Below are 25,305 nucleotides of genomic sequence, written 5' to 3' on the forward strand. Positions count from 1 at the left end.
CAGACATACATGTACACATACATTGATATATATATATATATATATATACACACATACATATATGTGGGTGTGTGTGTGTGTGTGTGTGTATGCATATTTTTTTCATGTGTTTAAAAGAAAGTAATAAAAGACTTTACTTGAAAAGCTCATTCAAACTCTGTCACAGACTGCTGTGAGTTAAAGGTTAGTTTGTCTTTGGTACCTTGTATTTTGTACTGCTTCGCTGCCTTCTATTTTGTATATTCTGTTTAATTTTTTTACACAGTGTTTTACTTGTATTCTGCTTTTAACTGCATATTTAAACTAGGAAAGAGACCACAGCTGTCTCTTTTGTGAGTCACAATTCAGTCCCTCCCCACCCTGGTGCTGTTGTTTTTGTTAATTTGACCACCATTTCCTTCATTCTCCTCTTTCACTGGCTATTGTGAGTAAGCACAGAATAATCATTTTGTGAAATCACTCCCCTTCAGCTATTAAAATTTACTGGCCATCTCACTGTATTCCATAGAACCAGAATACAAAGTGCCCACCCCCTTCCAAACTATCTTCCTCTTTTACAATTATTGGCTCTCAACTTAGACAGCTAAAGCTTAAATTACCCCCTTTCATATCTAAATGCTTACTGCATACTACAATTCTTAGGATATCAACCCATTTGTCATTGTATATTTAAAACCTACAACATCTACTCCAAGACCACCAATTATTGGAGAGCACACATTCTGCCTTTCAGTAGTCATCTTGGGATTATTGCTTCTGTTTCACTCCTGATGAGAGAAAGACAGGGACATTATTTCCTGGAGACTGCTGATCACCAAAAAGCATGACTACTGTGGCATAGGTCCCAGCTTGGAACTTGTACTTATATTTTGCTCCTAATGATAAAAAGAAGCACAGTGCATTGATTGCTGATAGTTTCTCATTGGGTAGTAAGTGCCTTGCGTTTGATCTTTCTGATTGGTCTGGTTGCTATTTAAGGCATCTACCAGTAAAGTCTTAAAGCAGCAGACCCTTGCATCATCTGCGACAAGACTATCACCCAAAAGCCTGTGGCCTGCTTTTTATATTGGGATTGTTGCTAATGTTTTGTTTCTGGTGAGAGAAACAGCAAAGCAGCACTGTAAACCAGCAGAGTGAAGCTGTGGTGAGACCAGCACTAGTACTAGCCATTCAGGCGAATCCCCTCTTTTCATCATTCTTGACAAAGCAAAATCGTTTTTTCAGTAAGTACTGCTTGATTCACTATGTCTACCCTAACTTCAAAATACCTCCTTAAATGCTTCATTTATAAATCATTAGGGTCTACTTATCAGTTTCCCCTCAAGTGTTTGGCGGTGCCCTGTAGAGATGCAGATACCTTGAGTTGAAACTTTTCTTATAAAAGCACCCTTGAAATTTCACAAATACCTAGTTGCACACAGGGCAACTTGTTTGCAGTAACAAGTGCTACCTCCAGAGCTGCACACCAGATACTGTTGACATTACTTTATAATCTTACTCCAACCGTCTAATCGATAAAAAAGGGCCTGCTACCATAGATATGGACTTTCCCACCATCTCTGTTAACAGCTTGGTGGATATAGGCATCTTGAGGCAATGTAGAAACTGCTACATGTTTACCAGTTAATTCTCAAACAAACTCGTATAGTCTGTGACAGATGTATTTACACACTGTCACTGAAGGCAAAGCTCTCACATAAATAACTACTAATGTCAATCAGGTTTTCGGCAGTGCACACGCTGTTCAAAGCAGGCACATAGACCCACACATGCTGAGGCACTTAAATGTAACCTTTCTAAAGTCCAAAGACCTCCTAGACAAAGTACACATAACAAATACCCTCAGCAGCCCTGAAAACACTATCAAAACAACACCCCACAGCAACACACATAGCCACCATCTCATGGAGTCTCTACTTTTACGCCCATAAGGCAAGCCACCACACAATCCAACATTCTGGTTATTGAAGACTACACTGTGAAAAATACTGTTGTCCCTCTCATCAGGCTGAGTAAGGAGAAAGTCAAGGTCAGTTGCTTATCAGGGGCCAGGATCAGACACATTATGCATATACTCAGGTCACTGGATAACAAGTACCAGTATGACTCGGTCATAGCCCACGTGGGTGTAAATGACCCCAGATGTACCTCCCTAAACTATATGAATAGAGACATTATGAAGCTCTTAGACTGTGTGCCCCAGGCTGGTATAAGCCTAGCATTGAATAGCATTTTATCTTCTCCATGAATGATGACACTATCCAAACAAAAGATGACTGACTTTAATATTTGCTTACTTTCTGGTGTCATTCTAAGGGGGTGCAATATTTGTCAGCATGAAAGGAGATGGTCATCAGACCATACTGCTTTGCCAGGGATGGTCTGCACCTCTCCCCCTTTAGACTTTCCAAATATTAGATAAAATACTGTCCTCCACCATAGTGCCTTTTTTAGGCAATGCCAAACTGAAAGCAATTCCAACACAGCAAATCAAAACCAGGAAAAATCCAAAGGTTTTATTATTGCTCAATGCTAGAAGTCTAACAAAAACACTCCACTCCCCACAAATTCTTCTCACCCTAGAGAATGTGGACATTTCTGTGGTCACTAGACATGGTTTAAAGCCATGGAGGGCATACCAGCAGAGCAAGGCTAAATTGTCTTCCATACAATTAGACCAGCTACTACAGAGACAGGGACTAAAGGTAGAGGTCTCTCAATTTACATCAAAAATAAATATACCTTAAGGCTGACCAAACAGGACAATGTACTTGAGCTTCTCCACGTTCAAATCACCATAAGCAACATCCCACACCACTTCCTTGCAATCTACAGGTTCCCCTTTATGACCCAAGAAACCCATAACGTATTTAAACTTAATGGAAACACTAACCATCCAACCCAATACTATATTCATGGGCAACTTTAATCACTCCACTATTAACTGGGGACTTGTATGTGACACCAAGCGTGCAGGCACAGAGATTCCTGGATTTTATAAACACAAACCCCCTGGACCAGACTGTCCATACACCAACCAGGGGGTGCAAAACATACTGGATCTGGTCCTACTAATAGGGGAGAGTGCCGCACACAACTTAGTGCAATGTTTTCTCTGGTAAGGTCAGTCTACAAAATGGGCTCCTTCAAAGTAAAAAATAAAACCTAGAACCTCAGGTAACCCCAGAATATTCAGGAACTACTCTGAGGCTAACTTTCTACTATTAAGTGATAGCCTGGCAAAATTTCATAAACTCAGAGAACACTGCTGCCTATGTAGAACTGTTTGCAGAATACCTATACAAGCATGTTCATACCTGCATGGAGGCAGCTGTGCCTCCCAGGAATAACTACAGAACTAACTCAGAAAACAAACCAATCTGCTGGAATCACAATAGGCTGCATAACAGAAAGAAGAAAATCATGGCAACAACTAGAAGGTGCAGCAGCCGGAAGGATAAAATCACTCTCATTAAACTAAACAAACAACTCAGAGGACAAAATGTCTAAGAAAGCCAAGTTTGAGGTAAATTTGGCCTTCCAGGCCAAGGACAACCACAAGGCATTTTTAGCTATGCCCGCAACCTCAAAGGCAATACACAACTGTGTGCAGAGCTCTGTTATTGGAGCCACCTACACTGAGCCAGAAGATATAGCAAGCCTACTGGCTGACAAATTCAGCTTTAATCTTAAGTCTCTCCCACCAACCTTCCCTTAGGAAATACTATCAAATGTAGCTCCCCCCACTATCATTAGGGAACATGTCCTTAATGCATCACTAAGGCCAAGAGCACTGCATCAACTGACACAGACAATATCCCAGGATGCCTTCTATTTAGCATGAAACATGACCTATCAGGCCAACTGGAATTGCTATTTAACTGTAGCCTCCAAACAGGCTTTGTGCCTCACTAATAGAGAACAATAACAGTCATCCCTCGGCACAAAGGTTTACACATTTACAGACCCTGGAAACTGCAAATGTGTAACTCTCGCTAGTCTCAAATGCAAAGCCATGGAAAAATGATAATGGAAATTATCAATACTGACATAAGAAACCTCCAGAAACTGGCCCCAACCCAATTTGGTTTCATCAAGAGTAGGTCATGCCTACAAAACCTGGTGGACTTTTTTGAGAAGATCACCAAAGCAATGGATGAAGACAAAATGGTTCACACTGCCTACCTTAACCTGGCCATGGCATCTGACACAATGTTCCACTCAGGCACTGTTGACAAACTCAAGACGTTAGGTATAAAACCCTTACATCACCTGGTGTATAACCAGCTGGCTCACAGACAGGACCCAAGAAGTAAGACTTGGGGAATCCACCTTTACAAAGAGGCAAGTCACAAATGGAACCCCTCCGGGATCGGTCCTGGGACTGCTCCTTTTTGGCATTTACTTCTCTGAAATCAACGCCAATGTCAATGGACTCTGGCTAACTAAATTTGCAGAGGATTGCAAATTAGGAGCAGTAATAGAATCCCCCACTAATGCAAATGGTCTCCAGGAAGGGCTGACACAGACAAATAACTGGTGTCAGAGCCATGGACTAAAACGAAATGCCAAAAAATGCATTACAGTATCCTTCGAAAAGTCATCCATCCACCCCTGGTAACATGCCACCTTGAGGTACATCCAACAACTGGAAAGTCCACAAAGGTTCCTCACAAAAAGAATATCGGAAGTAACACCTATGCAGGCCACCTCAAGGTCCTATCCATGTATTCAGTCTCCTACTGGCTGTTGAGGGGTGATCTAAGCCTGTCATACAACACATTATCAGACCCCACCCTGATGGATCTCTTGCATATCCACAAAACAAACAGCACAAGAATTACTCGTTCTGAAGACTTAAACCTTGCCTGTGATATTAACAGGACCTGTTGGACAGACAGGTATGTATCCCAGAGAGATTACCCTTTCTCTGAATCAGGTTCCCCATTAATGTGAAGCAGAGTTCCTTCCTAACCCAATTCAAGTATAACTTGGACATCTGGATGGGAAAAAGGAAAACTTGTCAGATTTGGGATGCATGGCTAGGCTTAAAAAGGCCCTTGCGGTTATTAGCCTAGTAAATACCTATGAATGCCCTTATATTAAATCTGCAATACTCAGATCTTAAAACAGTAATGTTTTAAGACACTGACTGCACTGCCTAGTTTGACGTCCACTAGCACTTGCACATTTAACTTAATGTATGTTACATAATGTACATTTCTCACGTTACCTTATTTGTATCAAAACTGTTGCATACATTTTCTTGTATTATTTTATTACCATATTTAGTCCCTTGAAGCCTTTGCTCATGGGCTTCTAATGAAAACGGGTCACAATCCAATTACACAGCACAGACATCAAGTTTAACACTCAAATGCTTTCAGATTTTGTAAAGACAGGTATAACAAAAGACTCATAGGCACCAATAAAATGCACTACACTATGGCTAATGCCCAGTGCACAACTAACGGCACATGGCCATGCTCTCATTCCATTAGAACTACATTAGAATATACTATGTTTGCGAAACTAGTATGACTTATTTCTCAAGAAAGACAGTAAAATAAGAAGTTATGTACTCACCATAACGTTCCATCTGAGTAGGTAAATTTCATTTGTCAGCAACCTATGGGTCTTTGGATCCATATCAGATCCGAGCCGGCAGTTTCCAGCAGCTAAGATCCGAGCTCCAAGCTCCTCCCCCTTACCCATAACTCCCTGCCATCCCTTCCTGACCTCAGATCGAGTTTGCCTAAAACAAGGCTTGACATCACAACCTGTCTAGGTAACCGGGTACAAACTACCGTGAAGCAGGAACATCAAAGAACATCCGAAAGGGACAGGGGGATGGAGGGAGGGACGGTTGCTGACAAATTAAGTTTACCTACTCAGATGGAACGTTATGGTGAGTACATAACTTCTTAATCTGAAGTAGTTAACTTCATTTGTGCATCAACCTATGGGACACAGTCCCCAGCTACCTGAACCTTGGGAGACCCTCAAGGAAGGATGTTCCGGAGCACTGTGGAGCCAAAGGATGCTCTCCCTCTGGAAACCAGATCTAACTTGTAGTGGTTTATAGAAGTGTGAGATGAGGCCCACGTGGCAGCCGAGCAAATATCATCTAACGAAACTCTAGCCCGAAAAGCAGCAGAGGTAGAAACAGACCGAGCTGAATGGGCATGGACTCCCTGAGGAGCAGGCCTGCCAGAACTCTCATAAGCCAAAAGAATACACTGAGAAACCCACCTGGATAGTGTGACTTTAGAAATAGCTTTCCCCAAACTGGATTTAGCAAAGGACACAAATAACTAATCAGAACGTCTATGACCGGCTGTCCTGTGCATATAAAATCTCAACTGTCTGTGTACATCCAAAGAGTGTAACTTGTATTCGCCCTTATTTTGGTAGCTGGGAAAGAAGACCGGCAAATTAATAGACTGATTAATATTAGCTTCGGAAGCAATTTTGGGGAGAAAAGAGGGACTGGTCCTGAGGAATACCCTATCCTTATGGAAAATCAAATATGGAGGTTTGGCACAAAGGGCTTGAAGCTCCGAAACCCTTTTTGCCGACATGATAGTGACAAGGAAGGCTGTTTCCCAGGATAAGAACTTGAGATCTACCGAGGCAGCAGGCTCAAAGGGAGAAGCTGTTAAGGCCTGGAGCACCAGCAATAAGTCCCAAGGAGGGATCACATCTTTCACCGGAGGCCTTAGTAGGAAGGTGCCTTTTAAGAAGGCCTTACATAATCTGGATGAAGTTAGAGGGCCAAGATCACATCCAACGTGGTAATGAGCGATAGCCGCCAACTGTACTTTGACTGCGGAAGAGCTAGCCTCGTTATCAAACAGCCCTGACAGAAAATCCAGCACAGCTGGTAATGGAGCTGTGAAAGGATCCAGGTGCTGATGTTCAGCCCAAATAGAAAAACGTTTCCATTTGCTACGATAAACCTTCCTAGTAGACGGCTTATGGGCAGCCACTAGGATCGCTTTGACCTGGGAAGAGATACCGGGAGTCCGAACTAACAGTGGAACTGGATCAACCAAGCTGCGAGCTTGAGGTTGTCCAGATTGGTAAGCCCAGGGGGTGAGATATCAGATCCGGAAGGGGATCTAGAATCCAGGAAGGATTCACTAGATGAGGCCACAGATAAGGGAACCATGCCCGACGAGGCCAGAATGGGGCAATAAGGATTATCGTGCACCCCAACCGTCTGGCTTTCTGCAGAAATTTGAGCATCAGGGGAAGGGGCGGATAAGCATAAAGAAGACCGGGAGGCCAAGCATGCACCAGAGCGTCTCTTGGGGATTCCCCGGGTGGAGGAAGTAGAGTGAAGTAGGTGTCGCACTTCGTGTTTGAAGGAGAGGCGAAAAAATCACAACAAGGTTGACCCCATTTAAAGAAGATCTACTTCTCTACTTTGGGATTCAGAGACCACTCGTATGGGGAAACAATGGTGCGACTCAGTCTGTCCACTAGGATGTTGGACCGACCCGGAATGTGCATCGCTATAAGAAAGCAGTTGGTGGAAATCTCCCATTCCCAAACTCTCATGGCCTCTTGACAAAGTGGCTAGGACCTGGTTCCCCCGTTTGTTGATGTACCAAACGACGGACATGTTGTCCGTCTGGATCGCAATCGTCCCGACGGGAAGAAGGCTCTGAAGTGCTTGCAAAGCAAACAGCACAGCTCTATTCTCCGGAACACTGATATGCAGTGAGGTCTCTGGTTTCACGTGCCTTGGACGGTCCTGCCGCAACAATGCCCCCCCCACCCCCACCCGAGGCGAGAGGCGTCCGTGGTCACAGTGGCTAGGGGAGGGAACATAGAGAAGGGGCGCCCCTTTAGGAGGTCTGGAGACTGGAGCCACCACAAGAGGGCACTCCTGCAAACCCTGCTGAGAGGGACAGGATGGCTTAGGAGAAAGCATAGGAAGGACCATTGGACTTGGAGTGTCCATTGCATAATTCTCATATTCAGGCGCGCCATGGGGAGGAGATTAATGGTAGCCGCCATCGAGCCTAGGGCCCTCAGGACCAGTTCCGCCACAGGGTTCGGACAATGAAGAATGGCCTGCACATATAGTTTTAGGGATCGCAACCGGTCCGGAGTTAAGAAAACTAAGAGATGGTTTGTGACTACCCTGGCTCCGGTAAAATCTATGACCTGAGTCGGGAGGAGGGAGGATTTCCCAGCGTGAATTGTGATCCCCAGCCGGGGAGATAAGCGAAGGAAGAAATTCCTGGCTGTGCAGAGTAGATGCCATGTGGGGGCGGTCAGGAGCCAGTCCTCCAGGTACGGAAAGACCTGAATTCCCTGGAGTCTCAGGTGGGCCGCTACTACCGCTAACACCTTGGTGAACACCCTGGGGGCTGTGGTGAGACCAAAGTGGAGGAACTTGAACTGATAGTGACTGGCTCCTAGCCGGAAGCGGAGGAACCTCCTGGATAGTCTGCCCATTAAGATGTGGTAGTACGCATCCTTGAGGTCTATGGAGCACATCCAGTTCTCCTGCAAGAGGAGGAGAATTGATTGAAGAGTGACCATCCGGAACTTTTCTTTGGCTATTGCCAGGTTCAGTAGGGATGTCGAGGATAGGCCTCAAGTCCCCCGTCTTTTTTGGCACCAAGAAGAAGCTGGAGTAAAAGCCCGATCCGTACTGGTCTAGGGGGGCCTGCTGGATCGCTCCTTTTTCTAGCAGCTGCCGAATTTCTGTAGCTGCGGCCTCCCTCTGATCGGGTGGGACATCGGGGAGGAATCTGGGTCTGAGAGGGGGATGTAGAAACGGAATCTCGTAGCCTCTGGATATAATCCAAAGCACCCAGCGGTCTGTCGTGATGGACTCCCAAGCTGCTAGGTGCTTCGAGAAATGCCCCCCGACTGCCTCCAGAGTGGAGCAGTCGGGTAACCCCTCAGGGTTGCTGCGTGGGCTGATCAGAGAAAGGTTCTCTGGACCCAAAGTTCTTCGTGCCCCCTCTACCTCTAGGGCGACGTCCACCCTGTCCTCCTCTGACTCTGAAGGACGGGCAGTCCAGAGCAAAACGCGATTGCTGAGACTTTCAGAACCACATCTTCTTCTGTCCCTTTTGGTTCGTCGAGAAGGACCTCTGGGGAGCAGAGAAGTGGACTCCGACGGCAGACAACGTCTTCCCGTCTTTCTCGCTCTGGACCAAGGTATCGTGTACGGTCTTGCCAAAAAGGGCAGAACCATCAAATGGGGCATTAGCGAATGACGCCTTGAAGGGTTCCGTGAAACCACAGTGGCGGAGCCAAACCTGTCGCCTTAGTACGACGCCCGCTCCACTAACTCTAGCGGCCCCTTCCATAGCATGGGACAGTAGCCGCACAGAGGTATTGGAAATCGACCTGAGTGTGTCCATTCGGGTAGAGTACACCTGTTTGTCCTCTGCCGACATGGACTCTGGGGGCGACCCAGTGTATTCTTTGATAAGATCTCGCTGGAGCCGTATGACATGTGCCATGTAGTTCAGCGACCTTATGGAGAAGGTGGCTGATGCAAACATCCGCTTCCCCAAACGGTCCATCGCCCGGGACTCCTTGTCAGGGGGATGGACCGAGGGACTCTCTTGGGCCAGTTCCCTCTTGGTAGTTGCCGCCACCAACATGGCATCTACAGGGGTTCCCTTGCTCCAATGAGACCTGTCTGAAGGCAGGCTGAGAATTCTGTCAGGCCTCTTAGGGACGGGCTCCACAGTGTCCGGCTCCTTCCAGGCCCTGGTAGTGATCAGATCTACCAGGGGATCGGCCGGAGGGGACACCCAAGAGGTAGACGGGCCTGCTTCAAATGCCTCCAGGAACACGGACTCGTCTCCCCCCCCAATCCTGAGCATCTTCATGATGTCTCCAAATGATACGTCTTCGGGGGGTAATCTTGGGGAGCCTTCCCCTTCCTCCAAATCCGTGTCCTCAGGTCAAGGACTCGGGGGAGTCCAAGTGCCTCCTCTTGCACTTGCGCCTGTGAGGGGCCTCTTCAGGGGGGCTGTCTGAGGAGGCCTCACCAGCCACATCTTGTTCCAACAAGGAAACTATTTGGGACGTCTGAGCAGGCTGTCCCTGGGGCCGGGTGATGGAAGTCGGACCCATCTGCGAAGGAGTGCAGGGTGGAGCCATAGCTAAAGCCGGGGGCCTGGATTCCATCGACAAAACCCTCTCTACCACGTTGAATGCCGAAGGAGAGATGCTCCCCCCTAGGATCAGAGCGCCAACCCTCCCTCAGATCCGACGGGCAGATCGGGGCCGGAGCCGAAGCCATCGGATCCGAAGGGCCAGTATGCTCCGACCTAGTTGGAGCCGAAGGCACACTGACCGCCTCAGATCCGAAGCTCAGCTCTTGGCTCAGAGAGTTAGGATCCGTAGAAAAGGGACCCGACAGACTCGAGGGTACTGTCGGCACCAAAGTACCCTAGACTACCGGTGCCGACACCCCCACCGGCTCAGATGCTACTCGGCTCCGAAGACCCCGAACCCGGAAAGCGGGTCGGGGAAGGAGCTATTGGGGTGAAAAATGGAGTCGAGCCACCCCCCCCCCGGAGGGAGGGGGGGCAGGAGCACTCCCATCTGCAGCTGGGCCTGGAGGAAACTTATCATCTGGTCCAAGTCTGCATCCGTCAGGCTTCTTGTCGACCTGGAAGAGGCCACCGAGGTGGGACGGGAGTGCCGCCTCGATGACCTCGAGGGAGATCGGGTCTCCTCCTCCTCTGGCCCCGGCGAAAAGCAGGGAGAACGGAGTCGAGAAAGAGAAGGCCCGGCCATCCCGGGGGGAAGAGACCCGCTTGGCAGGTGGGGCCGACGCAGAGGCCTCGGCCCGCCGCTTGTGTTTCTCATGGCGCTTCTCCCTCCTAGCTTCCCTATCCTCCTGGCCTGAAGAGGGAGGTCGAGTCCCAGCCACAGGAAGGGAAGGGTCCGTGGATGCAGCTGCGGCAGGGACCATGGAAGGGCCGGAGGACAGAGCCGAATCCGGGAGCAGTAGTCCCGCCAGGATCAGCTTCGACCTCCGGTCCCTGACAGCCCTGGGGTTGAACGCTGCACAAATAGTACAGCCAGAAGAAAGGTGTTCAAAACCAAGGCATAAAACGCACCGAGTGTGGCCATCAGCCGGGGAAAGCTTATGGCCACACACGGTACATTTAGAAAAGAATGTCTTGGAGGCCTCAGACATTTTAACTAAACACAAGTACTAGGCCCCAAGACCACACACAACACACCCTAACACTCTAGAAAAAAAACAAGGGGGAGAAACACAAAACCCGAGGGAACACTCTAAACTAAAACTAAACTAGTTCCAAACACAAAAAATCACCCAACTTAAGAAAAAAGAAAAGATTTTTCTCACAGGAAAAACACTGGAAACTCGAACGCTCAAGATCAAGCTGCTGTTCAAATCGCGGCAAACTAGATCTGAGGTCAGGAAGGGATAGCAGGGAGTTATGGGTAAGGGGGAGGAGCTTGAAGCTTGGATCTTAGTTGCTGGAAACTGCCGGCTCGGATCTGATATGGATCCGAAGACCCATAGGTTGATGCACAAATGAAGTTAACTACTTCACATCACTAGTTCTGAAGGATCAATAGCAAGAATTACCTGTTCTTCCACTATACCTTTTCTATTTAATCTAGAAATTTGCTCTAAAACTTTGTACACAGACATTAAGTTACTGTGCTGAAGCTTCCACTTTTGGACAGAGCGAGAGTTTCTCACTAGAAGAATTGCAGATGCAATGCAATAACGCCAAGTCCTTGCACGAGATTGATACAGTCCTAACAGCATTGAGGGCCCTTTCAGTGCTGGGAAAAGAGACTACATAACTGAAGAACATAGTAAGCTGAAGCCATGTGTTATACTGCTGGAAAAGACTTCCATTACGAAAGACTTCTAACAATGGTGCATTTAAAACCCTTGGAGTGCATGGTGCATTTCTAAGTAAAAAAAAAAATGATTCCATACCAAAACTTAAAGCAAAATGCTGCCATATGTGCCAAAAACATGGAGATTTAAAACATGAATGAGTGTACACAGAACTAACCTCTGCATGAAATGGAAATTATACCTTGACCTACAACAATGAAAAACTTTAAAAAACACCTACCCAATGACTGGTGAAACACTTAACTGGGGATTGCTATCTTTAATTTCCAGGGCATTCTTCACCTGTGGAACGTTCTTCAAAGTGGACTCTGTCAAGGATGTGCTTGTAACTGAAACAATTAAAGACAAAAACAGTTAAAGGCTTGCAATGCATTAGAAACAATGAATCTGAAACACTGTTTCCTCACAGGATAAAGCATTCAGTCAGAACCTAGTTCCTCACTAGTAAAATGGCATAATCAATTTCACACTTCAAGACCTAATCTTCCAAAACTACAAGAGGTTGTCTCACCACATGGAGATATACTCCTCAGCTGTCCATACAAAAGGAGCCAAAGACTACTGTGTCACTTTTCAGGAAAGAACAATGTGACACATCTGGAACTTTAGTCAGAGATTACCCATTAACTTAAAGTGGTGTCATTTATACTTCAGATGTAATACAGCCTGAAGAGATGTCAGAAGTACTTATCTTGGTTCCTGCACAGACTTTCCACAGTGATGTAATACGCAACCTGATGGGCAAAACAAAGAATCTCATGTAGACGTCTGCAGTTACAGTTTCAATAAATAATCCATGCTAAAAGTGTAGGCAAATAGATAAGCTACTGTGGAAGAGGCCGCACAGATGGTATCCTTATATTTCAAGTATATAGCTCTTACCCATCAGAATGTCACTGAAAAATGAACAGTGGACAGTTATCCTATTCCCAGCAAATGTGCGCTTTCTGGACAGCAAGATGGATTACATAAGGCTGGAAATGGCATCACAAAGCAAGGTGAGAAAGACTTGTATATTCATGTTTACAGAAACGTGGTTGCACACTGATATCAGTGACAGTGCAGTGCAACTAGAAGGGCCCACACTGTGTCGAGCAGACAAACTCATGCACTCCAGGGGAAATCTACAGGAAGAAGAGTCTACATACAACTAGAAGAGCTCACACTGTGTCGAGCAGACAAACTCATGCACTCCGTGGGAAATCTACAGGAAGAGGAGTCTACATACAACTAGAAAGGCTCACACTGTGTCAAGCAGACAAACTCATGCACTCCAGGGGAAATCTACAGGAAGAGGAGTTTACATACAACTAGAAGGGCTCACACTGTGTTGAGCAAACTAATGCACTCCAGGGGAAATCTACAGGAAGAGGAGTTTACATACAACTAGAAGAGCTCACACTGTGTCGAGCAGACAAACTCATGCACTCCGTGGGAAATCTACAGGAAGAAGAGTCTACATACAACTAGAAGGGCTCACACTGTGTTGAGCAAACTCATGCAGTCCGTGGGAAATCTACAGGAAGAGGAGTTTACATACAACTAGAAGAGCTCACACTGTGTCGAGCAGACAAACTCATGCACTCCATGGGAAATCTACAGGAAGAAGAGTCTACATACAACTAGAAGGGCTCACACTGTGTTGAGCAAACTCATGCAGTCCGTGGGAAATCTACAGGAAGAGGAGTCTACATATATGTAAACAGCTGGTGCAGTAACTGTGACATTTCCCTCTGTCACTGCTTTGATAATGTAGAGTTCTTGGCGGTAAGATGCAGACCTTTTCATCTTCCCCGAGAATTCACTGGTGTCAGCATCATAGTGGCATACATCCCACAGAGTGCAAACACTAAAGCAGCACTAAATACACTGCATAACTCAGTATGTGAGATACAGAATAAAAACCCAGATTTTGAACACATTGTTGCAGGAGATTTCAACCAGGCAGATTTGAAATCAGTACTGCCACACTATTATTAATATGTGGGTTTTGCAACAAGAGATAAGAACACCATGGACAAAGTCTACACCAACATAAAGGTAGCATATAAAGCTGTTCAACATCCAAACTTGGGCAACTCTGACCACATTACCATTACGCTATTACCAACATACTAACCTGCACCACTCAGAGAAAACCACACTGTGAAGGAAGTGAAGGTGTGACCAAACGGAGCAATCAAAGAAATCCAAGACTGTTTTGATAACTAACTGGAGCATATTCAAGGAGGCTACAACAACTGATCAACAAATTAACTTGGACGAATAAGCAGAAATGGTGATGGTATATATTTGCAAATGTGTAGATGATGTGATGACTAACAAAAATATCATAGTAAGAGCCAATCAGAAACCTTGGCTCACAAGCAAAGTATATGACCTTCTGAGGGAGAGAAATGAGGCACTCAAAATGTATGAGAAGGAAGCTCTCAGGGTGGCTTGGGAAAATCTGAAGAGAGGGATAAAGGAAGTAAAGAGGGCCTATGGAAGGAAGGTCCAGAGCCACTTCATCGATACAAGGGACTCCAGGAACATGTGGCAGGGCATAAAAGCCATTACAAAATACAAACCGCTATCAGCTAAATGTGGAGTTGGCATAGAATTCCTGGATAGGCTAAACATATTCTACAGCAGATTTGAGGAGAGGAACTGCTCAAAGGCAGTGAAACTTCCAACAAGTCCAGAAGATGAAGTGCTCAGTCTAACCACAGGTGGGGTGAGGAAAATGCTGTGACAGGTGAACCCAGGAAGGCTGCTGGACTGGACAACATCCTGGGAAGGGTGTTAAAGGACTGTGCTGATTAACTAAGCGCTGTACTTGTGGACATTTTTAACATCTCCCTTGTCCAAGCAAAAGTATCCAAATGCTTCAATAATACAAACATAATACCACTGCCGAAGAAAGCAATGCCCTCAAGCCTGAATGATTACAGACCAAAAGCCCTCACATCGACTCTCATGAAAAGGAGTGGTCAAAAAACACCTATCAGCAAAATTACCAGCTGCACTTGACCCATTACAGTTTGCATACAGTCGCTCCACGGCTGATGCCATCATTGTTGTGCTGCATCTCGCAATGGCACACTCGGAGAAGAAGGACAGTTACACTAGGATGCTGTTTACTGACTTTAGTTCAGCATTTAGCACAGTCATCCCACAGCAGCTATTAGAGGAACTTGTCCATCTAGGCATCAGTAACCACAAGTGCGACTGGATACTGGACTGTTTGATCGAAAGACCACAAAAAGTATGTGTAGGCAAGAATTTCTCAAGAAACATTACAGTTAACATAGGAGTACCCCAGGGATGTATGTTGAGTCCACTACTGGTTACTATACTAACTCATAACTGAACAGCCAGAATTAATATCACTGACATCATCAAGTGTGCAGAGGACATCACAGTTGTGGGCCTCATCAGTAATGAAGATGAAGGAGCATACAGGGAAAAAGTGAAGCTACTGACTGACTGGTTTGCTAGGTACAACCTTGATCTCAACATCACCAAAGCCAAGGAGATCCTAATAGACTTCAGGAGAACCCATCCAGCTCACTCTCCACTCATGATTAATTTATTTACATTTGTTGACTGGGAGTGTCCGACTGGACGTAGGTCCATTTTCAGCAGAGGCCCGGGAAGAAAAGCTCCACAGTTAAAATAAACAGACAATAGTTATATTGGATTACATAGCGATTAACAATTTAACACAGCAATTACTTACAACATATTTACAGATGAAGAATGTAGTGCATCAGCAGACAACTAGAATATTTATCTGTGAAGTACATAACAGACATTAACAAATCTTACAATAAGAAGTTCCTGCTGTATAATAAGTACTAGGCTTATGAGCATCTGAGCTTGCTATAATCAAGGTAGTTAGTGGAGTGGAAAGAAAGGTAGTGGTTGGATGGGTGGGTGATATTAGAGTGGGAGTTGCAAGGGCATAGCCAGCATGTTTTTAGGTGCACTTTTAGTAAAGTTTTGAAGTAGGTGCATGATGGTACAGAGGTAATCGTGGGTGGAAGGGAGTTCCATAATTTGGCTATGGTGCAAGAGAATAGTGCTTCACCAACAGAGTTATTGGCTTTATAGGTTCATAGGTTCATACTAGGCTATCTGCCCAAGGGCATTTATAAGCCTAGCCCAGAGTTTGTGTGGCTTTCACCACCCCTTTAGTTTGAAGAAAACTATGCCCATTATTTTGCTCTGCCTCTGTCAAGCAGTGACACTGAGGTAATCCCTGGGGTATATCTGCGATCTCCCATCCATTGGTCAAGATTTCTCTTGAACAAGGCCAGCGAGGTGCTCTGCCTCACATGAGTGATCTGCAAGAGATTTTTGTTGCTGGATCTTAGTGGTCTGGTGGTGCGACAGGGTTGGAGTAGATCTGGAGGGATGGGATATTTAGAGGATGGTTTACTAGTTTGTGGGCGAGTGAGAGTTGATACCACTGAAGGAGGTGAGGGAGTTCAAGCCAGCCCAGTTCAGCAAGTAAGAGACAGTGGTGACTACGGTCGGATGCCCCTGTGGCGAATTTGGCGATTTTGTTGTAGCAGGTCTCTAGCTTGTTAAGATCGCATTGCCTTAGGTTGGTATATATTGGAGAGGCATAAAGTAGGGTGGAGATAAGGTGGGAATTTGCTATTGAAATCTTTGCTGCTTTGGTGAGAAGTTGCTTATTTCTGTATAACGCTCCTAGTTTTTTGTGGACTTTTTTTATGGACATGGATATGTGAATGTCAAATTTTAGTTTAATGATTAATGGAAAGAGGGTGGAAACAGGAATGACACAAAATTCTTTGGAAGTCCATACTGCAGAGGACATATCCTGTTAACTAAACACCAGTCACATAGTCAAGAAAGCCCACCAACTCCTGCATTTTCTGTGGAAGTTAAGGAAAGCTAATCTACCACCCTCTAACCTTATCACCTTCGACAGGGGTGCCATAGAAAGCATCCTAATCATCAACTTCATGGTGTGGTATAGGGGCTGTTCAGTTGCAGGTCAGAGAGACCTACAGAGAGTAATGAAGGTCACTGAGAGAATAACAGGCTCCAACTTTCCAGCGATACACAGTATGTATGACACGTTGCTACAACAGGGCCACAAAATTATCCAGTGATCCTACACACCCTGCCTATGGTCTGTTTACAAGCCTGTCATCTGGTAGCTGACATTGCAGTGTGCGCTGTAAAACAAGCAGGTTCAAGAACATTTTATTCCCACAGGTGATTAAGTTCTTGAACCTCTGGAAGGAATCTCAGGAATGTTAGTCATTGACAAGTTCTTTTGTCAGATAAACCATTATGGTGAATAGAAATTACGAGATGCTCGCTTGTAGTCATCTGTTTACAACATCAAGCAAGTGTAACATTTATCTGCTAGCTACTCTAACATATCAGAAAATATGTATAAAATCAATGAATGTGCAATAATCACTTAGATGCTAAATACTGTAGACATACTATTTTATAGTAGTATGTAGTAAAATAAGGGTCTAACAAAGTTAATGTTATGTATGTTACATGTGCTATATGTAAATTGTGTGTGTGCAAATTGTCATCTCAATATAGAGCCTGATGCACGCAATCTTGTTTAGGCTACCCTTGTGTTGTCTAAATAACAATAAAGTTCACTTTGACTTTATGATATGGAAAACAACATGCTACTGCAGAGGAATTTGTAAGCACAAAGTGTACAAAACACACGTTTACCTGCTGTACGGGGAACATTTCAAGCTTGCAAACCAAACACTTCTACTACATACATGGTAAGGTGCATGGCCCACAGAAGAAGGCACTGCAACTCTGTGTCTGTAAGCATGCTGCATGTCTGCAGTCAGGTGAGTATGTAGGGCCAAAAATAAAATGGATAAGATCCGCCTGTGATCAGCTGCTGACTGAGCTGGAAATGAATGGACCAACTGATTAATGTCAGACAGTAGAGATAAAAACCCAGAAAAAAGTTATTAAATATAATACTAAAGATCCCTAGAATTAGGCACAGATGTGTGCCTGAATTGCAGCCAGATTTCAAGAAGAGTATGGATTATCTTATTCCAGGCACCATGCCACATCCCATGCAGAGATCATCACCCAAAAGCTCAGCTGTGAGGGGAAGAATAAATATATACAAGCTTCAGTCTTCAGTTTTTTTTTTTCTCTCTGCAAAGTACATAACTTGTTCTGTAACATTGCCGACAAACAAAAACAAAAGACCAGAACTACTAAAATGCGGACTGCACACGATAAGAGATTACTGTTAAAACACAACTTTAATGTTGCGGATAAAAATCCAAATAGCAATAAATTCCAAATGTCCAAACTGACATTTGGAATTTATTGCTATTTGGATTTTTATCCGCAACATTAAAGTTGTGTTTTAACAGTAATCTCTTATCGTGTGCAGTCCGCATTTTAGTAGTTTTGTTCTGTAACATGAAAGTCCATCAGTCCCTTCTAGGCAGGAATTTCACAAGAAAATGACAAGCGCCCTTTTGCCTTTTATTTTTTTTCTAGTTGTTGCATTGACTACCACCCAATCAATGTACAGCTGTGTAAGAACTTACCATAAAAGTAGATGTCCTACTTATCATTGTTGCAGTATTATCGATAGATGGGACACCCTGCCAAGTATAGCCGTACATCCAACAAGCATATCAAAATCTAGTCGTCTTCGAATCATGCTGTATGTCTGACAAGACTGAAGCCCCACGGTGGGAGGTACACAGGGGGCTCGAGGGTATGAATTACCTCAGAATTTACTTGTCCCAGATGAAAACAATGAAGCACAGTTGTGATCTAGCAAGCCCTGCAAGATAGTTCTAACAAATCCTGCCATAGTTCAGGAAAATACATCAAGTTTGTAATGAATCTAAGCCCTTGATGGAAGCTCTAGAAGAAGCTACTGTCCCAAGTGGTATGAGCCTTAGAGGTGGGGAGCTGCTTGCAGTGAAAGGAGTTACAAAGAGAAATGGTTTTAAAACTCCAAGCAGAAATGGTTTGCTTAGAGACTGGCAAACCCAGATTCTTTTCTTGGAAACAGACAAAAAGCTGGTCTGATTTCCTAATGCCTGTTGTTTTGTCCAAGTAAAACCTATGTTGCCTATGCACATCCAAAGAATGAATGAAGAATTCTTTCCTATCTGTTCTAAGAAAAACGGAAATGGATACAAGATTGATGGACTGATACAAGGACAACTCATTACTGCACTGGGCAAGAAAGGATTGGTTCTAGAGGTGATCCCATTACTGTGGATAACAAGGGAGGATTAAATGTCAAAGATTGCAGCTCAAATACTCTTTTAGCTGAATTAAGAGTCACTAACAAAATAGTTTTTCAAGTACAAAACTTTAAGGAAGAACTAGCAACTGGCTCAAAAATGCAAAAGTCAGTTTTTCAAGAACATAACTGAGGTCCCAAGAAGATGGAACAGTTTTTTTCTTGGAAGCCTGATGAAGAGTAAGACGTTCAAATATTGTCTGACCTCAGTGTGCAAAAAGAGGTGGATCTATAGGCTGTCAAGAAGATATGGCAGAGAAATGAGCTTTTACTGAAGAGTATGCCAGGCTAAAGTTGAGCAACTCACACAAATAAAAAATGAACAGTAAGAATACCCATTTGAACAGGGAACTACAAATAAAGCCTTCCATTTTGAAGCATCAGGCTTTACAGGAGGCCAGAATACCAAAAGCTTGAAAATCTTAGGCTTGCCCTCTGAAAAGTGGTGCATGAAAGGAATTGAACCTCCACCACCAAAAGAGTTAAATGCAGACTTTGGAGAGGAGGGTAAATGAGACAAGTCCATGTTCCGTCTGAGCAAGTCCACCCTGTGAGGCAAACTTGTGATGACTGACCCTGGCCAAGTGGAAAAAAAGGGGGAAAACCAATGTTGTTTGGGGTAAAAGGGTTGATAAGATCCTTTTGTTTGTCTTTCATGATGGTGAGAAGGACCTTTGGTATCAGTGGTAGGGGAAGATAAGTGTATAGGAACATCCCCTTCTAATGAAAAAGGCATGGCGTCCGATTTCCATGCTTGAGGTCATGGTTCCTTAAAACAGAACAGATCTATATGCCTGTTGTGGGTAGAGGAAAAAGATCTATCTGAGGAAGGCCCACTAATGGACAATGTCCAGAAGACCTCTATGTTTAGCATCCATTGGTGGGGATCTGCCCTGTATCAGCTTACAGTGTCTGCCACCGTGTTTCCTTCTGAGGGTATACATATGTATACGTGCATGTGTGTGTGTATATATGCATATTTTATATACATAGACATATATATATACATAGATATATATATATATATATATAAACTCATTGAGTGACCACCTCCAACCTTCATACACAGATTCACCCAACACTCGCCTAACAGGGTATGCCGAAACCATACCCACTTCAACCCAGACACTTCTAACTCCAAACTATCGGGCATTAATTGGTTCTTCCTCTATCACCTCCTCTCCTCAATAAGGCAGTAAATTCCTTCAGTAAGATTTTCCTTGATAAACTCGATTCTGTTGTTCCGGCCAGAAAAATCAGAATCAAATCCAACTATGCCCTCGGCTAACAAAACAAACCCACTCAATCATGCACAAAACATATGCTTCCTGGAAAGCCTGAATTAAAAACAAGTCTCCTCTCTTAATAGAGACATACAGAAGACACCTGGCTAAAAAAACTTGTCAACAAATACAAGACAGCTATTTTTTTCCTCTAACCAAAGATGCCCACACAAAAATCCACAAAAATTCTGGACAACCATCAACAACCTACTTGACTCAGGTAAACCAACTACTCCCAACCCCTTTCCAAACAACACTGCTTCTGAAACTGCCTCTCTCCTTAACAACTACTTCATAGAAACAATTCAAAACCTCACACAATACACAAAACAGTACATCTCACTCAACACCTCCATTACCACATAACAAAACCATCCCCAATGCTTTTTCTTTACAGCTAGCCCCAATTACTAAAATTAAATCTCTCCTTAACCAACTTAAAGCCTTCTCTCCTTCAGCAGACCAACTAACCCCTCATTTCCTAAAAACAGCTGCGAAATCCATCGCCTTCCCTATCTCTATTCTTATTTATCGTTCCATCTCAGAAGCCTCGGTCCCTGACAATTGCAAATCGTTCTATACTATCCCTCTTCACAAAGGCAGCAACTCCACAGATTCCTCTAACTTTAGACCAATTGCTATCCTGTCCCACCTATCCAAAACCTTGGAAAAGTGAATCCATGTTCGGTTACTCAAACACCTTCTTGATAATCCACTTACTCCTACCCAACATGGTTTTAGGCCCCACCATAGCACTTCTACTGTAATTTACAGAAGGTATAGCTGAAGCCCGTGACAATAACCTCCTTGTCTTCAGTCTTTTCCTCAATTTTTCAAAGGCCTTTGATACGGTCTCGCATTCTAAACTTCTAACTAAACTTTCAGACTTACATCTCTCTAACTCCTCCATCAACTGGTTCTACAGCTATCTCTCTGGCAGGTAGCCATCTGTCCACTGGCAAACTGCCCTCTCTCCATTACTCCCTATTAACACAGGAGTTCACCAAGGATCAATTCTGGGTCCCTTCCAGTTTAATATATTCACTAATAAACCTTCTCCGTTACTAACCTCTCTACACTTCTACAGTATGCTGACGACTCCACCCTCATCACCTCTGATCTACTAACTCTCACTCAACAAACACTATCCTCTCTCGAAACTTGGCTCTCTGAACTCATATTAAAACAAAACTCCTCCTCTTTCTCCCTAAAACACTTGCCCAGCACAAAGCCTCTTTCTCTACATCCTCTCTCAATAACACCATTATTAAATATGAACCACATACTAAACTACTTGGAGTTATCCCACCATAAACCTGAACTTTTCTTTTATAGTCAAAAATTTATGTCACCCTCCTCCAAACCCTCCCTCGCTCAGGCTCTACTCCTAGCCTGCCATCTTTACGCTGCCTCTGTCCTTACTCATGTTTAAAGATCTCATCACTAAACTAGCGCAAACTTATAACAAAATTGTCAGATTTGCTGCCAACCTTCCTTACAAATCTCACCACTGTCTTGCCCTTAATTCACTCCAAAAGCCAGAATCCTCCAAACAGCTACTTATACCCCAGCTACATATTATATTGCACACTCTATCCAACATGAAACATCTTCCTATCCTTCCATCTCCAATTCTGTCTCCTTCTATCAAATCCCTCGTTACCTCTGTACTGCCTGTAAACACTTCCTCCAGTTATACAAACCCAAAAAAAAAACATTGGTAAGACCCTTTACAAATACTCTGTAGCCCATGTTTGGAATGCACTCCCTCTCAACATAAGAACCATTCAGCATAAATACCTGTTTAGAAAGAACTTACACTTTCTCCTGAAGACTTGGTCATGTACTTGTGAAACCCCACTTGAACTAGTCTCCTCTCTTCTCATCATATCTGCTTTCCCCTATCAACCCTGTTTCCTCCTTCTACTTGCCCTAGCAAACCGTATTCGCACTGCACTCCTAGCAAACCGTATTCGCACTGCACTCCTAGCAAACCGTATTCGCACTGCACTCCCAGCAAACCGTATTCACACTGCACTCCTAGCAAACCGTATTCACACTGCACTCCTAGCAAACCGTATTCACACTGCACTCCTAGCAAACCGTATTCACACTGCACTCCTAGCAAACCGTATTCACACTGCACTCCTAGCAAACCGTATTCACACTGCACTCCTAGCAAACCGTATTCACACTGCACTCCTAGCAAACCGTATTCACACTGCACTCCTAGCAAACCGTATTCACACGGCACTCCTAGCAAACCGTATTCACACTGCACTCCTAGCAAACCGTATTCACACTGCACTCCTAGCAAACCGTATTCACACTGCACTCCTAGAAAACCGTATTCACACTGCACTCCTAGCAAACCGTATTCACACTGAACTCCTAGCAAACCATATTCATACTGCACTCCTAGCAAACTGTATTCATACTGTACTCCTAACAAACCATATTAATACTATACTCAGTGTAATATTCTCTAAACCTTTTAGTTATTTGGCCTAAGCTATATATTGTTGTTCTCAAATTTTGGAAAGTGTACTTGGTAATTGTTATTTTACCTATGCAATGTACTGCTGTGCACACATTTTTTGACTTGAACTATATTTCTCTGACCGGTTACCTCACAGCAAGAGGTTCTCCCATTCGATTCTCAGCTTGGCTTGGGAGTGCTGTCTGTGTGGAGTCTGCATGTCCTCCACGCGGTTGAGTAGCGTTCGAAAGACATGCATAATGGAAGTGCCATCGTTGAAGGTTGGTTGAGCTGGCACCGCGGCATTTCATAAAAATCTACTGTCAATCATTAGCGGACCGGACTTCCGCTGTGATGACCCCTTACCGGGAAAAGCAGAAAGATAAACAACAACAACTATATTTCTGTGACCCTACTTTAATATTTTGTAATTATCATAAATGTATTACTTCTGGAGCTTTTCTCTGAGTCTCCAATGAAAATGGGTCCCTGGCTCAGCTGGACTAACCCAGTTAACAAATGTCAAGAAATATATACATTATACATGTGTGTATGTATATATGTATATATATATATATATATATATATATATATATTTATATATATACACACACACACATATATATATATATATATATATATATATATATAAAATTATATACATATATATATATATATATATAATTATATACATACATATATATATATATATATATATTATATATATATATATATATATATATATATATATATATATTATATATATATATATATATATATATATATATATATATATATATATATATATATATATATATATATATATATATATACAATCCACAAAGTGAATCCAGCACTCACAACATAAGAAAATCCAAAGTCAGCAGAGTTTGAACTGTTTATTGACCAAAACAGCCCATAAATACACAGACCGGTGGCCGGTTTCGCTCGCAGCGTCTTCAGTGTGCGAATACTAGCTGTCAAGGACCCGGATTTTATACGTAAACTGCATTAGCAGTAACGTTTTAAAGGAGACAGTGCACATATGTGGAAAAAGTGAAGCAATGTAACAAAAACACCAGTAAACCCCAAAAATAAATGATTATAAAGTATAAAAGTGAAAAAAAAACAAAATAAAACAAAATACTTTATCTATGCAATGTCCCAATATTAATAGAATAAAATATTAACTATTAAAAAATACAAATAACAAAGAAATCTATTTGTTAATCTGTGGTGTGCCTATAGTAATACAGTATAAACAAATAATTAACCATAATAGTTAACCATATTACCAAAATAGTAACATTATATTTTATTACATGTTCAATCCCACTACCAATGGTCATTTAGACCTGGTTTGAATAAAGCACCCAAATTAACAATCCATCTACGCTCTTTTTGAGTTAATATATCATGTTTTCTTTGTTCATTGGTAATATGCATAGATACCATATCCAATCCTATGAAAATAAAATGAGCAGTTTCATGTACCAATTTATGCTTATATAGGGCACTTCTATTGCGCTGACATTTAATATCGCTAATATGTAAAGCAATTCTTTGTTTAAAAGCACATGAAGTCTGCCCCACGTAAAAAGCACCACATTGACAAACCGCCATGTATATTACCCAGGTACTATTACAGGTTATAAGACTACGGATTTCATAAACTTTTTTAGTGTTAACTGATGTAAAAGATTTAGTTTTGGCCATTATTTTGCCAGGCCAGGAGGGTGTCTGAACTTCAGGCTCTATCGGTTCGACCCCCCTATTTGGTCTTTCACAAAGACAGAGTATCATTGAGAACTAATCCGACCTTTTTGCCTAAGGTCGCCTCAAAGACCAAATTGAATCAATCCATTGATCTCCCCGTATTTTTCCCAAACTATTCAGACAAAGCCGAACAAAAACTACATTATCTTGATGTCCATCGCCAACTCAGATATTATTTGGACAGAACAAAAAAATTTAGGAAATCTGATCAACTTTTTGTTTCCTATGCGGATAACAAGAAGGGCCTTCCTGTCTCTAAAGTGACCTTGTCTAGATGGCTTTCTTCGGTCATCTCTGAAATTTATCTGCTCAGGGGAAAACAGCTCAAAACCCAAAGCACATTCAACTAGGAGCTTAGCTACTTCTACAGCCTTTCAAGCTAGACTTCCTTTAGACACTATTTGTGCAGCGGCCACTTGGGCCACTCCTCATACTTTTGTTTCCCATTACAAATTGGACTTGGCCTCCAGGGATAGAGCCAGTTTTGGCTCTACAGTCCTCAAGAGTCTGTTCCATTGAGCCACCCAGGATAGAGGTGCTAGGGACGTGGTCCCATCAAGCAAGAATGAAGGCGAGATTGACAACTTAA

The 25,305-nt window shown here is 43.4% G+C and overlaps 1 protein-coding gene across 1 annotated transcript in view; it reads right to left on the reverse strand.

Moving 5' to 3' along the window:
- The window catches only part of NUP214 (nucleoporin 214), a 3,229,616-nt gene that overhangs the window by 1,404,122 nt on the left and 1,800,189 nt on the right, over nucleotides 1–25,305 (reverse strand). Inside the window, exon 24 of the mRNA XM_044058190.1 lies at nucleotides 12,114–12,222. Coding sequence (XP_043914125.1) covers nucleotides 12,114–12,222 — 109 coding nt within the window. The remainder of the gene's footprint in view (nucleotides 1–12,113; nucleotides 12,223–25,305) is intronic.

Source organism: Protopterus annectens, chromosome 16.part0 (assembly GCF_019279795.1).
Source record: "Protopterus annectens isolate FY-2018-M chromosome 16.part0, PAN1.0, whole genome shotgun sequence".
Lineage (NCBI taxonomy): Eukaryota > Metazoa > Chordata > Ceratodontiformes > Protopteridae > Protopterus > Protopterus annectens.